Source organism: Tachyglossus aculeatus, chromosome 17, assembly GCF_015852505.1.
Source record: "Tachyglossus aculeatus isolate mTacAcu1 chromosome 17, mTacAcu1.pri, whole genome shotgun sequence".
NCBI classification, from domain to species: Eukaryota; Metazoa; Chordata; class Mammalia; order Monotremata; family Tachyglossidae; genus Tachyglossus; species Tachyglossus aculeatus.
The window spans coordinates 35,413,392-35,429,494 of record NC_052082.1 but is presented as its reverse complement, the minus strand read 5'-3'; the positions used below and the strand labels follow the sequence as shown (position 1 = coordinate 35,429,494).

General features: G+C 52.4%; 1 protein-coding gene across 1 annotated transcript; it reads right to left on the bottom strand.

Moving 5' to 3' along the window:
* Positions 1 to 1,482: 1,482 nt before the first annotated feature.
* NEURL3 (neuralized E3 ubiquitin protein ligase 3) lies at positions 1,483 to 11,573 on the bottom strand. The gene is given in 6 exon segments (XM_038758868.1): positions 1,483 to 1,697; positions 3,239 to 3,334; positions 3,917 to 4,408; positions 11,285 to 11,422; positions 11,425 to 11,533; positions 11,535 to 11,573. Coding segments are annotated over 6 exon segments (1,089 nt in total).
* Between the last annotated feature and the right edge of the window lie 4,530 nt (positions 11,574 to 16,103).

Genomic DNA, 16,103 nt, shown 5'->3' with positions numbered 1-16,103 from the left:
CTCTACTCTGTTTAGATAGTAAGGCTTGGGCTGGGCTAGTTGAGGCTCCATGGCCAGGCCATGGTGGCCCCAGTGGGGGAGGCCAGGCCAGTGTAGACAGTCCTTGGGCATGTGTCTCCTTGGGGCTGCTGGACCCAGCAGGCGGGGCTCAGGACAAGCAGCTGGGGCCAAGATGGGTCAAAGCCTTTGGGCTTTGGACAAGTCCTGCCCCAAAGTGGGGACAGGGGCAACCCCCCTCACTGCCTCAAGCATCCCCCCTCCTTCCCTCTCCTCCTCCTCCCTCTCCCACCCCTCCATCATCCTGCTTCCTCTTGTCCTTCTGCTGCTCCGCGTCCATCTCTTCCTTCTTCCCCAGACTGCAGCCCAGCAGAGCCATGAGAACCGGCTCTGCTCTCCCGGCATCCTGGAACTCCGCTCCCTGTTTCAGCCCTGGAATGCAGCCTTTAAAGAGGAACAGGAGGAGCAGGAGGGTGGGGGCAGGAGAGGCAGAGACCCATCTGATTCATTCATTAATTCATTCATTCATCATCATCATCATCATCATCAATCGTATTTATTGAGCACTTACTATGTGCAGAGCACTGTACTAAGCGCTTGGGAAGTACAAATTGGCAACATATAGAGACAGTCCCTACCCAACAGTGGGCTCACAGTCTATCATTCATGCATTCAGTTGTATTTGTTGAGTGCTTACTCTGTGCAGAACACTGTACTAAGCGCTTGGGAAGTACAAGTTGGCAACATATAGAGACGGTCCCTACCCAACAACGGGCTCACAGTCTATCATTCAATCGTATTTATTGAGCGCTTACTGTGTGCAGAGCACTGTACTAAGCGCTTGGGAAGTACAAGTTAGCAACATATAGGGACGTTCCCTACCCAACAGCGGGCTCAATCAATCGTATTTATTAAGCGCTTACTGCGTGCCGAGCACTGTACTAAGCACTTGAGAAAGTACAATACAGCAATAAAAAGTGACAATCTGATCATCTTTCAGCCCCAGCTTTCAGCTACTATATTCCAGCGCTTAGAACGGTGCTTTGCACATAGTAAGCACTTAACAAACACCATCATCATCATTATTATTATTATTACCAGGCATTGTTCTAAGCACTGGGGTAGATTACAAAGTAATCAGGTTGGGCACCGCCTATGTCCCACACAGGCCTCACAGTCTTCATCCCCATTTTACAGATGAGGTAACTGAGGTGCAGAGAAGTGAAGTGACTTGCCCAGGGTCACACAGCAGCAGACAAGAGGAGAACTGGGATGAAGGTTCTTCTTATTCCAGGGTCCGTGCTCTATGATGACCACCGGGCTTCTGGGTGGCTCTAGGGCTACAGGGGTCCATTCATTCATTCAGTCATATTTATTGAGCGCTTGCTGTGTGCAGAACACTGTACTAAGCGCTTGGGAAGTACAAGTCAGTCGCACCCGGCCAGGCTGGAAAGGAGGCCAGGAGAACTTGGTCCCAGCCCCCGGCTAGCCGGTCACCCTCGGGGCCCCCAGGGTGCGGACGAAGGTCTGGACCAGTCCACGGCACATGGGGCAGGCGGCGGTGTCTCTGAGGATCCGCAGGGCGCAGCAGGAGCAGATGTGCGAGTGTCCGCAGGGAAGGAGGCGGGCATTCCCAGTGTGCTGGTAGCAGATGGAACACTCCTCCTCTGAGTCTCGCGCTGGGCTGCAAGAGCAGAGCCCTGGCGGGACAGGAGCCGGGCGGGTGGGGTCATGGATGGAAGATGGATCTCTTCCACCCCAGCCCCCGGGCTCGCCGCTTGGGCGAGGCGGGGAAGCGGTGGGAGGGACCCAGCCCTGAAAATGCTTTTCTCCATCTTTTGGGCCATGAGGCCCTGATGCAACCCTTCCCCCTCAGCAGGCCGCCACGGCCGGGCATCCCCCAAGCTGACCCCTTCCTCCTCCTCTTCCCCCAGCTCCGGGAGCGGGGACAGATCCCACATCAGGCCAGGGCCCGGGGAGCTGGAGAGGCCCAGGGCAGGCGGGTGGGCTGGTTGACCCGATGCTTGGCTCTCATCAGTTCTGTCTTCTGAGGTCCTTAAAGCAAGGCCCGATCGTTACATGGGAGCTCCCCGGCCCTTGGATCTGGGCTTCGCTTGTGGCTGGGCTTCTGCCCATCACAGAGAGCAGAGATGGAGCTGGGGGGCAAAGGAGGTGAAGCTGCACTGGTATCTTCGTAGCCCTGGGCAAACACGCATTCCTCTGGCCTCACCCGGGGGTGGGTGAAGGGTCTCTAGAAAGAGAGGAGCCACTGCAGCGGCTCTATTCATTCCTCCTGCCGCTCCCATTTAGACCCTTCAGGAGTACCAGTCCCATAGTGCATCAGGCATCTTTATCCTCCCTCCTCTTCAACCTTCTTCTTCCTCCCCTTCCCTGTCTCCTGAGCATAGTTGCCAACCTTCGGCATTCCCAGGGTGTCAAAATGAGCTATAGCTGGAAATACGATTGAATGAATCTGTAAACCCCATAAAAAATTTTGGATGCCTAATACATATTAGCAGGCATCACCCATGGATCACTGGAGAAGCAGCGTGGCTCAGTGGAAAAAGCCCGGGCTTTGGAGTCAGAGGTCAAGGGTTCAAATCCCAGCTCCGCCAGTTGTCAGCTGTGTGACTTTGGGTAAGTCACTTAACTTCTCTGTGCCCCAGTTCCCTCATCCGTAAAATGGGGATTAAGACTGTGAGCCCCAAGTGGGGCAACCTGATCACCTTGTATCCCCCCAGCACTTAGAACAGTGCTGTGCATATAGTAAGCACTTAACAATTACCATTATTATTATTATTATTATTATTATTATTATTGGTGTTCTAGATTGTGACCCCTTCTAGACTGTGAGCCCGTTGTTGGGTAGGGACCATCTCTATATGTTGCCAATTTGTACTTCCCAAGCACTTAGTACAGTGCTCTGCACACAGTAAGCACTCAATTAATGCGATGGAATGAATGAATGAGTTAATTAATTCATTAGCCACCCCCCACCCCCCCAATGGCCCCGGCACCCGGCAGCTCTTCGGGAAGATTGGGACTCAACCCCCACTCCTGCTCGTACACAAGGTGGGGGGACATCCAGGATAGCACCTAGGGATCCCGATTCCCAGCTTCACTGCCTCTTCCCCCTTCCCACACCTATCTCCTTCCCAAGCCCAACAACACCCCCATCTCGGCCCTCCCACTCCTCCACCGAGGTCTGAGTCCTTATCCTAGCCCCAGAGCAGAAACTTACCACTACTTCCAGCTGGACTCCAGGGCAGGGGGCTGAGGGTAAGGCTGGGCCTGGGGCTGGGACAGGAGCTGGAGCTGGGCCAGGCCATTGCCGGATCTAGACAGAGCAGAAGAGAAGTGGGGAGGTTAAGACTGACAGTCCTTGGATCTTGGACAGAGCCCATCTCCCTCTTTCCCTCGCTCCATCCTGTCCCTCTGAAGAGGAAGGCCCGGGGCCTTGAAGAGGAACAGTGACATGCCCATGGAACCACTGAAATGACTGCCTCTTCCCTTTTCCTGGACCTCAGAGAGGAAGCCCCCACCCTCCAAACCAGAGTGGGGTCCAACTAACCGTGCCACCCCTCCAGACCCTCTGGGGCCCCCTCTGCCCACCTGGGACCCCCACTTTCCCCAACCCCCAGGCTCCCAGAGCAGTAGACCAGAGGGGAATCCAGCAAAGAGTGACCACAGAGCCAGTGCCCCCAGGGGCCTCCTCTGCCTGCCCAGAAGCCCAACGTTCCCCCCGGGCCTGGAGCTGAGAGTGGAAGCCCCCACCCCAGCAGACCAGAGTGGGATCCAGCAAACAGTGCCCACCCCTCCAATGCCCCCATCCCCGGGGCCCCTCCACCTATGTGGGATCCCAACCCTCCCATCCCTCAGCCCCCATAGATCCTGGGAGTGGGGTTCAGTGCTCTCTCACCAAGTAACCGCACAGCCTTGGCCCTCCCGTAGATGTCCACCACGGCCCAGAGAGGGGAGGCGGCCGGCACCCCCCGAAGCAGCAACCTTGGCTCTCCCCTGTCACCGGTCCAGAAGAGGCGGCCCCGGTGGTCCACCCAGAAAGTGATGACGTCCCCCGGATTCTCCCCCAAGTCCGGCAGGACGGCCGCCCAGACGGGCTGCTTCTCCACCAGGTCGGGGCAGACGTAGGGGGGCAGGCTCCCGGGGCAGATACGGGAGGGGTCCAGTTGAGTGAAGCCCACCCGCAGCCCCCCGTGCCAGCACTCTTCCAGCACGAGCAGCTGCAGGGCCACCCTCTCCCCGGGGCGCACGGGCCGGTTCGTGAAAACGATGCCGTCGTGGAAGGTGGCGGCCCTCCAGGCCGTGCAGTGGAGCTCGTCTAGACGGATCTGGGAGCCCTTGGCGTGTGGGTGGAAGGAGAGGGATTCAGTCTGGACGGGGGCACTGTCGCCTGCAAAATGAACCCAACAGTCCTTGCTTATCAGGTCTTCCCCTCTGTATACCTGCAGTAGCTCCGGCGGTGAAGCATAAGCGCTTAGTACAGTGCTCTGCACACAGTAAGCACTCAATAAATACGACTGAATAGATGAATCCAGCTGCAACTCCTACTGACACAGGCGGTAACTCCTGCCACGAGGCCTGTGGCGATACAGGCAGAAACTCATACAGTACCTCCTGTGGGATAAAGTCTGCAGTAATTCCTGCTGCAATTCATGCAACGAATACTGCCGCAGTGCCTGCAATAAAACTCGTGCTGTAATGCATGTGGCGGCACCTACAGTAACTAAGTACAGTTATGAGAAGCAGCGTGGCTCAGTGGAAAGAGCCCGGGCTTGGGAGCCAGAGGTCATGGGTTCTAATCCTGGCTCCTCCACTTGTCAGCTGTGTGACTTCGGGCAAGTCACTTCACTTCTCTGGGCCTCAGTTACCTCATCTGTCAAATGGGGATTAAGACTGTGAGCCCCATGTGGGACAACATGATCACTTTGTAACCCCCCCAGTGCTTAGAACAGTGCTTCGCACATAGTAAGCGCTTAACAAATGCCCTCATTATTATTATTAACGTCCTCTGTAACTTCTACAATGACTCCTGTCATAACAGCAGCAGTGGCTCTTGAAATAGCTCCTGCTAAAACTCCAGGAATAACTGTTTCAAGTCCCTGCGGAAACTCCTGTCATGACCTGTACTGTTCCTTTGGTCTCCATTTCTGAGGGTCCTTCAGCTTTTCGGTGGGGCTGGTTCCCCCAGGTTCCCTAGGTCAGTGTGAGGAGCAATCACATCTCCCCACTTCTCAAAACCCCACACTGTGTGACCATCCATCACCTCCTCAAAGAGAATCCCATGTCCCTTGGCTTTAAGGCATCCAATCAACTCTGCCCCTGCTTCCTAGCCTCACTCATCTCCCACTGAAACCCAGCCACCGCACTTCACTCCTCAAGAGCCCGGCCTTTGGAGACAGAGGTCATGGGTTCAAATTCCGCCGCCGCCACTTGTCAGCTGTGTGACTTTGGGCAAGTCACTTCACTTCTCTGGGCCTCAGTTACCTCAACTGTAAAATGGGGATTAAGACTGTGAGCCTCCGGTGGGACAACCTGATCACCTTGTAACCTCCCCAGCGTTTAGAACAGTGCTTTGCATATAGTAAGCGCTTAATAAATGCCATTTTTATTATTATGATTATACCTGTCTCCCTCCCACTTAGACTGGAAGCCCCATGTAGGACAGGGGCCATATGGAAAAGAGCACGGGCTTTGGAGTCAGAGGTCATGGGTTCAAATCCCACCTCCGCCAATTGTCAGCTGTGTGACTTTGGGCAAGTCACTTCACTTCTCTGTGCCTCAGTTACCTCATCTGTAAAATGGGGATTAAGACTGTGAGTCCCCTGTGGGACAATCTGATCACCTAACTTCCCCAGCGCTTAGAACAGTGTTTTGCACATAGTAAGCGCTTAATAAGTGCCATCATCATTATTATTATTATTATTATCTTGTATCTATTCCTGCTCTTAAAATGTACTGGATGCCATAATTATTATTATTATTATTATTATTCATTCATTCATTCATTCAATCGTATTTATTGAGTGCTTACTGTGTGCAGAACACTGTACTAAGCGCTTGGGAAGTACAAGTTGGCAACATATAGAGACGGTCCCTACCCAACAGTGGGCTCACAGTCTAGAAGGGGGAGACAGAGAACAAAACAAAACATATTAACAAAATAAAATAAATAGAATAAATATGTACAAATAAAATAAATAGAGTAATAAATACATACAAACATATATACATATATACAGGTATATATATATAATACAACCTTATTATCTTGTATCTATCCCTACTCTTAAAACGTACTGGACACATACTAAGTGCTTAACGAATGCCATCAAAGTAATAGTAAAAATAGTAATTCTCTCCCAAGCGCTGAATACAGTGCTCTGCAAAGAGTAAGCGTTCAATAAATGCAATCGAATAAATGGATAACTAGTAATAATGATAAATAATGCCAACCTAACCGCTGTGTTTCAACCTCATTGGTCTAAATGATGACCCCTTGCTCACATCCTCCCTCCTGCTTGGAACTCCCTCTTTCTTCATATCCGACAGACTCCCCCTCCCCTCTTCAAAGCCCTATTAATACTATTAATAACATTGATGGAATTTGTTCAGTGCTAACTATGTGCCAAGCACTAGGTTAATCAAGCTGGTCACAGTCTCTGTTTCACATGGGGTTCACGGTCTAAGCAGGAAAAACAGGTATTGCCTCTTCTTTTACCGATGAGGAAACTGAGCCATTATGAAGTGAAGTCACTTGCCCGACGTCAAACAGTGGGCAAGTTATCTACTCCAGCGCCTGTAGAGTGCCTGGCACATAGTAAGCGTTAGCAAATGACATAAAAAAAGGTGGAGGAAATCAGGATTAGAACCCAGGTCCTCTGATTCCCAGGCCCGTGCCCTCTCCAGGCGAAGCTGCTTCTACTAAAATAATGTCCTCTTCAGGATGCCTTCCCTGATTAACCTCTCATCTCCTCACCCTGTCTTCCCTCCCTAATTGCACTTCGATACTCACCTCCTATCGCATTTATACTCTGTGGCTTCCCTCAATTTGCAATTTATTTTAATGTCTGCCTCACCTTTCCCCCGCCACCCCCGGACCGTAAGCTCCTTGTGGACAGGGACCACTTCTATCAACTCTACTGTATTGTAGTTACCTAAGTGCTCAGTACAGCATTCTGCACACGGTAAACACTAGATTAAATCCCACTGGTTTTCCAAAGGTTGGAGACAGCAACAGGTTAATGGCAAGTGATCCCTGCTGGGAGGAGGAGGAGGAGGAGATGAAATCTGCCCTACCCCGTCCTTCCCCTCCCACAGCGGGTCCCTGGGCCAAAATGGCAGGCGGATTTAGGGCTCTGGACATATGGTGGGGAGGGGAGGGGGCAAACACGCCCTCACGCCAAGCCCGATCCACGCTTAAGAGTTTATACTAATAATGGTATTTGTGTGAGCCCTCCTCTGCCCGCTCACAGAATGGGGTTCTGTCCTCTGAGTCCCCTAACCCCCATATGTCCAGAGCCCTAGATCCGCCGGGCACCCTCAGCCTAAGAACTTCTTTCTCTGATTGCCGGGGTCCTGTCCCTGTCAGAGGGGAAGCCCCCAGAGGGACAGGCACTTGACTGACTCAACAACCTTACCCCGCCCTCTGAGCTAATACTAATTTAATCCTAGATCGCCCTGCTACAAGGAGGGGCCCACAGAGCCTGATCCATGGCCCAGCCCCTACTCCAGGTGTACTGGAACGGGAGCCTTCCTCCCTCTGCTAAAGGGACTTAGCACTTTCTTGAGCCCTTGTACTGATAAACCCCAGACGGAATGCTGCTTCCAACCTCCTTCCTGGGGATAGTCCTCTGCTGCCCTTGGGAGCAGGGATTCAGTCTACTTGCTCTTTCATGCTCTCCCAAGCGCTCAGTTTAGTGCTCTGCAGACGGTAAGCACTCAGTAAATACCACTGATTGACTGACTGATGGATGGATTGCCTTCTGGCCCAGCACAGGGAAGCCCCAGGCTAGCAAATGATGGGGGAGAAGGGAGGAAGGAGCTGTACTAGCTATGGAGGCCCAGGCTGCAGAGCAAGGAAGGACGTCAAAGGGCCCTGAGCAATCTGCCTGGGGTTTCCTTTACGTTTCTGAGTTCCTGGATCCTTGGAATGTGTAATTAACTGCTCTGTGCTTAGTCACTGGCAACCCTGAGAGCCAATTCTTGGGCGTGAGAGTTGAGCGCAGGCTGGGGGAATCCCAGCTGGCTCAGGTGGGCTGGTGAGGGGCAGGGAAAGGTCAACATGGCTTGCAGCCCCGAAAGGGACTTGCCAATTGGGAGGCAAGACAGGAAAATCCCTCTAGAGCCCAGCCCACTGCTCCCCTCCCATCCCCCACTGGTCCTGCCTTCAGCTACAAGGGAACACTCAGGGCCCATCTTTCCTGTCTTAGACCTCCTGCCTTCTCACCCTGTCTGTCCTGGCCAGAGCCTGGGCTGGCTGCCCCCCACCTCCCTGGGATGAGACAGACCACCTCAGCGGGGGGGGCTGCAGGCCCAGCCCTCCCCCCGAAAGGGGGCTTCTTATAATCACAACTGTGGTCTTTTAAACATTCTTTTAAATTTTTCTAGGTTATTTGTTAAGCGCTTATTATGTGTCAAACCAGTGAATTAGGTCGGACACAGTCCCTGTCCCGCGTGGGGCTTACAGCCTAAGTAGGAAGAAAAGCTGATATTGAATCCCCATTTCATGAGAGGGAAACTGAGGCCCAGAGAAGTGAAGGCCCAGGATCACACAATAGATGTGTGGCAGAGCTGGGATTAGAACCCGGGTCCACTGACTCCCAAAGATTATTTCTGCTTGGGCGGCGGAATGAGCGGACGGGTTACCCAGGTTAGGATAGGCTGGGAAGGAGGGGAGCAGGCCTGGGGATCCCTGCGCTCTCCTCCAAGCCATGCTCTGACCAATCCAGCTTCCCGGCCTACAGTCTCTCCTGGTTTGGTCTCCCTTTCCCTCTGGGCCAAATCCCTCCCTCCCTCTGGCGCTATCATTTGAACTGCAGGAGGAGTGGGCAGAGCATGGGGGCTCAAGAGGGACAGTCGGCTCTGGAGTAATAATAGTAATAATGGTGACATTTCTTAAGCGCTTACAGTGTAAAGCACTGTTCTAAGCGCTGGGGGGATGCAAGGTGATCAGGTGGTCCCACGTGGGTCTCACAGTCTTAATCCCCATTTTACAGATGAGGCTTAGAGAAGTTAAGTGACCCAAGGTCACACAGCAGACATGTTGTGGAGCTGGGATTCGAACCCATGACCTCTGACTCCAAAGCCCAGGCTCTTTCCACTGAGCCACGCTGCTTCTCAACTGTCCCTAAGTGCCTGTCCCACTGCTGCTCTCAGGGGAGATAGGCAGGCTCAGAAGCCCTGGTGTCCCCCCTGCCACCCCAGTTGCTGCTCTCAGGAGAGAAAAACAGCCTTTCAGGCCCTGGCGTCCCCAACTGCCTTCCCTACAGCTGCTCTCAGTGGGGACAGTCAGTCCCTGGAGCCCTGGATTCCCTGCTTGCCTTTTCCACTCCTGCTTTCAGGAGGGACAGGCCCCCCCCTGAGGCCCTGGGGTCCCTACTTACCTACCCTGCTACTGTTCTCAGGAATGACAGATTCCTGAGACCCTGTGCCTGCCCAGCTGCTGATCTTAGCAGGAACAGACAGTCCCTGGAGCCCTGGATTCCTTGCTTGCCTGCCTCACTGCTGCTCTCAGGAGGGACAGACACCCCCTGAGGCCCTGCAGTCCCCCCCCCCCCCACCCCGCCTGCCCCACTGCTCCTCTCAGGAAGGACAGACAGTTACTGAGGCCCTGGGATCCCCTCCTGCCCACCCTGCTGCTGTTCTCAGGAGGGAAAGACAGCCCTTGAGGTCCCGGGTTCCCACCTCTCCTGCCCCATCCAATCCAGCCAGGGGGTGTCAACCTCTTTCCAAACTGAGCCCCTGGACCTCAAGTTCTCTTCCTAAACACCCTCCCACCCCTTCAACCATCTCCCTTTCCCCCTTTCCTGGCCCCAACCTTTGCTCAGGCTGTGTCTCGTACAGCGGAAAGTAGCGGCAGCTGCATCCAGCATGGAAGGAAACCTGTCCACAATTCATTCATGTATTCAATCACATTTACTGAGCGCTTACGTCTCAGAGTCTGTGACACTAACCAAGGTGCTTTCTTATACCTATTCTGTCCTGCTCTGCTGGCCTACAGACTCTGGCTGCTCTCTGGCTGCTGCTACTTCCTGCCAAGTCCCCCAGACATCTCCCTTCTTTTTTTTGTGGCATTTGTTAAGTGCCAACTATGTGCCAGGTACTGTTCTAAGCTCTGGGGTGGATTAAAAGTAATCAGGTCGGATGCAGTCCATGCGCCACATGGGGCTCACAGTCTTAACCTCCATTTTACAGATGAGAGAACTGAGGCACAGAGAAGTTAGATGACTTGCCCTAGGTCACACAGTAGACAAGTGGTGGAGCCAGAATTTGAACCCAGGTCCTTCTGACTCCCGGGCCCATACTCTATCCATTAGGCCACGCTACTTCTCCCTGCTATGCCCAGTGGCTGCCATGGTGGCTGTTCTCTCTGCAGCTCTTCAAGGGGCTCTCAGACGTCCCAGCTAAAAGGCACAGAAAGATTCAGGGCTGGAGCCAGGAGTGGGGACCAGGAACAGGTGCAGACTCTCAACACACTGTGCTTAGCAACGATATAGAGGATGGATAATCGGATCGGATCTGGTCCCTGTAGTACATTTAGGCGGGCACACAGGAGACATTCAGACAAAACTGAGAATGACAGTGCCATTTAGAAGCAGGGGTTAGATTATGGGACCAAAATGAAACTCAGTAACTACTCACCACTTTTCTCTTTCCTTCCTTCCCCCTGCCGTCTGTCCTCTCGGCCCCATCTTAGATAAGGTCTGGGCTGTCTTACAGGCCTAAAGAAAGTGCCAGAGTTGCCCGTAGACTCAACTGGCCTTCACTGCCCCTAAATTATGCCCTTCTTCCCCAGTGCCTGCTTTCTTTTCATCCAGCCTTCTTGGCTGGGCCCACAGTTGAACTTAGAGGGAGCAGGACACAATGCTGTTGATGCAAGTGACAAACACTAATCATTACGATGGAATGGACTCGGCACTCTCAAGGGACCAAGAGTGTCCTCAGCACTACGGTAAAGGGAACAAAATCAATTTGGACCGGCCCTACTACCAAGGTGTTGGCCGGTAATTTTCTGAGCCTGCCAAACAATAGATCAAATTCTTCCTACCTTCTGCCTTCCTGCCAGGATTCCTGGAAGTCATGGGAGAACCTCCCTGGAGAGGTCCTTGGAGCTCAGAGGGCAGAGATGCTGGAAACGTCTGCCTTGGTGGTGAGGCAGATGATGAGAGCAAAATACCCCAAGGAGGCCTGGAGGTTTACAGAACCTGAAGGAGGGAGGTGCAGGGGTGGAGAGGAGGAGGGCAGAAGTGGTCAGGTGACTGGGGAATTCCCACTCTGTCCAACTGACAAGGGGGAGGGAGGGAGGGTTTCAGAAATTTCCTCAGGTACTGACTCATGACGACCCATTTAACAGAACTATGTTGAGTTTCCAACATAGAGTCAGAGAGAATCTTCAGTGTCCGGGGCAATGGGTATCCTGCCTGGGAGAGACCGGAGGGTAGCCCAATTCCTCACCAGGGCATAGCATGGGACAGGAAACAGGAAGGGAAGCAGGCATGGAAGAGGGAATGGCTTACAGTGGGAAACTTAGTCACTGACTAGGGCATTCAGAAGACACTTCCTCAGTGACTGCCCTGAGTCACTGGTCTCAGTCACTACCCTCAGTGACTGTCCTCAGTCACGCCCTCAGACTCTGCCTTTTATTTTTTTGTAATGGTATTTATTAAGCACTTACCATGTGCCAGGCACTGTGTTAAGCGCAGGGGTAGATACAGTCTTAATTCCTATTTTACAGATGAGGTAACCGAGGCACAGGGAAATTAAGTCACTGGCCCAAGGTCACAAGCTGGGATTAGAACCCAAGTCCTCTGGCTCCCAGGGACATGCTCTTTTCGCTACGCAATGCTGCTTCAGTTACTACCCTCAGTCACTGTCCTCAGTCTCTGTCCTCAGTCTTTGCCCTCCGTCTCTCCCCTCAGTGCCCTCGCACTCTGCCCTCAGATTGTGTCTTCACACACTGCTCTCAGACTCTCCCCTCAGTCACTGCTTTCAGTCACGGCCTTCAATCACTACCTTCAGACTCTGCCCTCAGTCACCGCACTCCATCTTTATCCTCAGATTCTGCCCTCAATCTTTCCCCTCGGATTCTGTCCTCAGTCACTGTCCTCAGACTTTACCCTCAGACTCTGCCCTCGGATTCTGCTTTCCTGGAGAGGCAGCAGTAGCCTGAGTTCTCAGACTGGACCCGGTACTTTCAATTTTATTTTCTTAATATGTTTTGTTCTGCTGTCTGTCTCCCCCTTCTAGACTGTGAGCCCGCTGTTGGGTAGGGACCGCCTCTATATGTTGCCAACTTGGACTTCCCAAGTGCTTAGTACAGTGCTCTGCAATCAATCAATCAATCAATCAATCGTATTTATTGAGCGCTTACTATGTGCAGAGCACTGTACTAAGCGCTTGGGAAGTACAAATTGGCAACACATAGAGACAGTCCCTACCCAACAGTGGGCTCACAGTCTAAAAGGGGGAGACAGAGAACAGAACCAAACATACCAACAAAATAAAATAAATGGGATAGAAATGTACAAGTAAAATAAATAAATAAATAAATAAATAGAGTAATAAATATGTACAACCATATACACATATATACAGGTGCTGTGGGGAAGGGAAGGAGGTAAGATGGGGGGATGGAGAGGGGGACGAGGGGGAGAGGAGGGAAGGGGCTCAGTCTGGGAAGGCCTCCTGGAGGAGGTGAGCTCTCAGCAGGGCCTTGAAGGGAGGAAGAGAGCTAGCTTGGCGGAGGGGCAGAGGGAGGGCATTCCAGGCCCGGGGGATGACGTGGGCCGGGGGTCGATGGCGGGACAGGCGAGAGCGAGGTACGGTGAGGAGATTAGTGGCGGAGGAGCGGAGGGTGCGGGCTGGGCTGTAGAAGGAGAGAAGGGAGGTGAGGTAGGAGGGGGCGAGGTGATGGAGAGCCTTGAAGCCCAGGGTGAGGAGTTTCTGCCTGATGATGCACACAGTAAGCGCTCAATAAATACGATTGATTGAATGAATGAATGAATAAATACGATTGAATGAATGAATGAAGGAACACCAAGCAAGGCTGTGTTCATGTGTTGACTTCCTGAAGCCCCATTGCTCCCCACCCTTCCACCACACCACCAATCTGACTTTCAGCATCTCTTAAAAGGCCCACTCTCCCACAAGGGGTTTCCCTGTTTAACCGACATCTTTCTGCTGCTTCTCTCCTAACAAACATGCTGAGCACACCGGTATGCTCCATGTCATTTCTTCACATAGTGGCTTGCTTACTTGTTTTTTCAGCTAGATCTCTGTTCTTGCTCTTACTCCTATTAACTATTGTCAAATTGTGTCTATCCGTTTCCTGCATTAGACTGCCAGATCCTAGAGGGCCAGAGCTATATCTTCTAGTCCTACTGCATATTCCAAGAGCCTAGGTCAGTTCCCTACCCACAGTGTGGCCTGAGCCACATGGGGTCTAGTACAGCGTGGCTCAGTGGAAAGAGCCCGGGCTTTGGAGTCCGAGGTCATGGGTTCAAATCCCAGCTCTGCCAGTTGTCAGCTGTGTGACTTTGGGCAAGTCACTTAACTTCTCTGGGCCTCAGTTCCCTCATCTGTAAAATGGGGATGAAGACTGTGACCCCCCTGTGGGACAACTTGATCACCTTGTAGCCTTCCCAGTGCTTAGAACAGTGCTGGCACATAGTAAGCACTTAATAAATGCCTTCATTATTATTATTATTACAGCACTTCGTCTGAGCCACATGGGGTCCAGTACAGTGCCCTGTGCACAGCAGGCCTCTCCAGACTGTAAGCTCACTGTGGGCAGGGAATGTGTCTGTTATACTGTTTTATTGGACTCTCCAAGCACTTAGTACAGTGCTCAATAAATATGATTGACTGACATTGGCTGTCCAGTCCAGCACTCTGAGTCGCATGGGGTCCAGGACAGCAACAGCACTCTACGCACATGAAGTGTCCAGTACAGTACTGTCTGAGCCACACGGGGTCCAATACCATCCTCTACCTGAGTCACATGAGGCCCAGGACGGTGCCCCATCCACATTAGGCATCCAGTTCAGCACCCTACAGGAAACCTTCTCTATTCAACACTCCAATCCCATCTTCGGCACTTAGGTACTTCAATACTTTCCCCAGCAGTGGTGGACAAGTGTCCATTTTTATTCATTTGTATATGATTTATATATTTATCTGTACATCCCACAGTTTGTTCAGTGGCTTGGTCCCGAGAAGCAGCGTGGCTCAGTGGAAAGAGCAGGGGCTTTGGAGTCAGAGGTCATGGGTTCAAATCCCGGCTCCGCCACTTGCCAGTTGTGTGACTTTGAGCAAGTCACGTAGCTTCTCTGTGCCTCAGTTCCCTCATCTGTAAAATGGGGATGAAGACTGTGAGCCCCACGTGGGACAACCTGATCACCTTGTCTCCCCCTCCAGCGCTTAGAACAGTGCTTTGCACGTAGTAAGCGCTTAACAAATGCCATCATCGTCATCATCATTATTATTATTACCCTTCCCAACGCTGACCCTGGTCAGAGCCCAGGCCTGGGGCTCCACAGAGCTTCCTGGAAGGAAATCTCAGAAAAAGCATCTTTGTCTCCTTACCGTGAACACAGCACCAAATAGCGTTCAGCATCTTCCAGAAAAGTGCAGCCAAGACTCTCTGCCACAACTAGGGCCTCGGCTGCATCCGCTGCCGCTGGTACTGCCCCGGGTACCTCTGCCACTGCTGGTGCCACTGCTGCAGCAGGTGACACTGGAGTGGCCGCTGAACAGGTTTCCATAGCACCGAAAGGTTCGCAGCATGTTTTAAAGCCCCGGCTCAAATTACCGGTTAATAATTGGAGAGGTAGTGTCACACGATGCGGTACCGGGGATTTCCGATTCTTTTTCCTGGTCTCGTGCTCTCCTTCCTGTGCCAGTCTCCTGGGACGAGAAGAGAGGAGGGTCACGGGGAGTGGGGAGGGTCAAATGCCCAGTTTGTGGCTTCTCTTCTGCAAGAGAGTTAGGTTTGGGGGGGTCAGAGGGGTGGAAGTGGGGAGAAGTGGACGCAGGGGGAGACCGTAAGGTCGTTGTGGGAAGGGAATGTGTCTGTTTATTGTTATAGTGTACTCTCCCAAGTGCTTAGTACAGTGTTCAATAAATACAACAATTGACTAAATGCAGAGAAGGCTTTTTTAGACTATGCGGGACGTCTATCGTGTCCCTGGCAGGGTTCGGTTCGGACGGCCACCTGTAGGATAGGAAAGCTGCCGATGGTCTGAGTCTCTAGGGGATCAGACTCAGGTCTGAGGCCCCCAAAGCCTGGGTACCCGGTAAATCCCCCCTGCTCCCGGCAGCCACTCACACTGCCATGGGAGACCTCTGTGCAGGGGAGAGATCGGCTGCTTTAAGCGGGAAGCCCGAGGCCCGCTTGCCCTAATCCAGAGGTGGACACCTTTCGTCCCGCCACTGTGCTCACTGCCAAGGAGACTTCAGACACATGATAGACTAGATGTCCCACGTAATCTAAAAAAGGTTTTTCTACATCCTCCAACACCCTCTGGATATCACCCCACCTCCCCACTTCATTCCCCTTCCACTGCTATTACAACTTCCTCTCCTTCAACTCCCTTCCTGCCCAACCTGCGGTAATGGTATTTATTGAGTGCCCACAGGGTTCAATGTACTGAACTAAACACTTGGAAAAGTATACAATGAAAAAGTGATCCATTTCCTGCCCACAAGAAGCTTACTCCCTAAGGGGGAAACAGAACAGATGTAAAAATATTAACCGATAGAAAAGTCAGAATAAATGACTGTAAGCTAGACTGTAAACTCAGAGTGGGCAGGGAATGTGTCTACTGCCTCTGTACACAGTAAGCTCTCAATAAATATGAATGATTGAT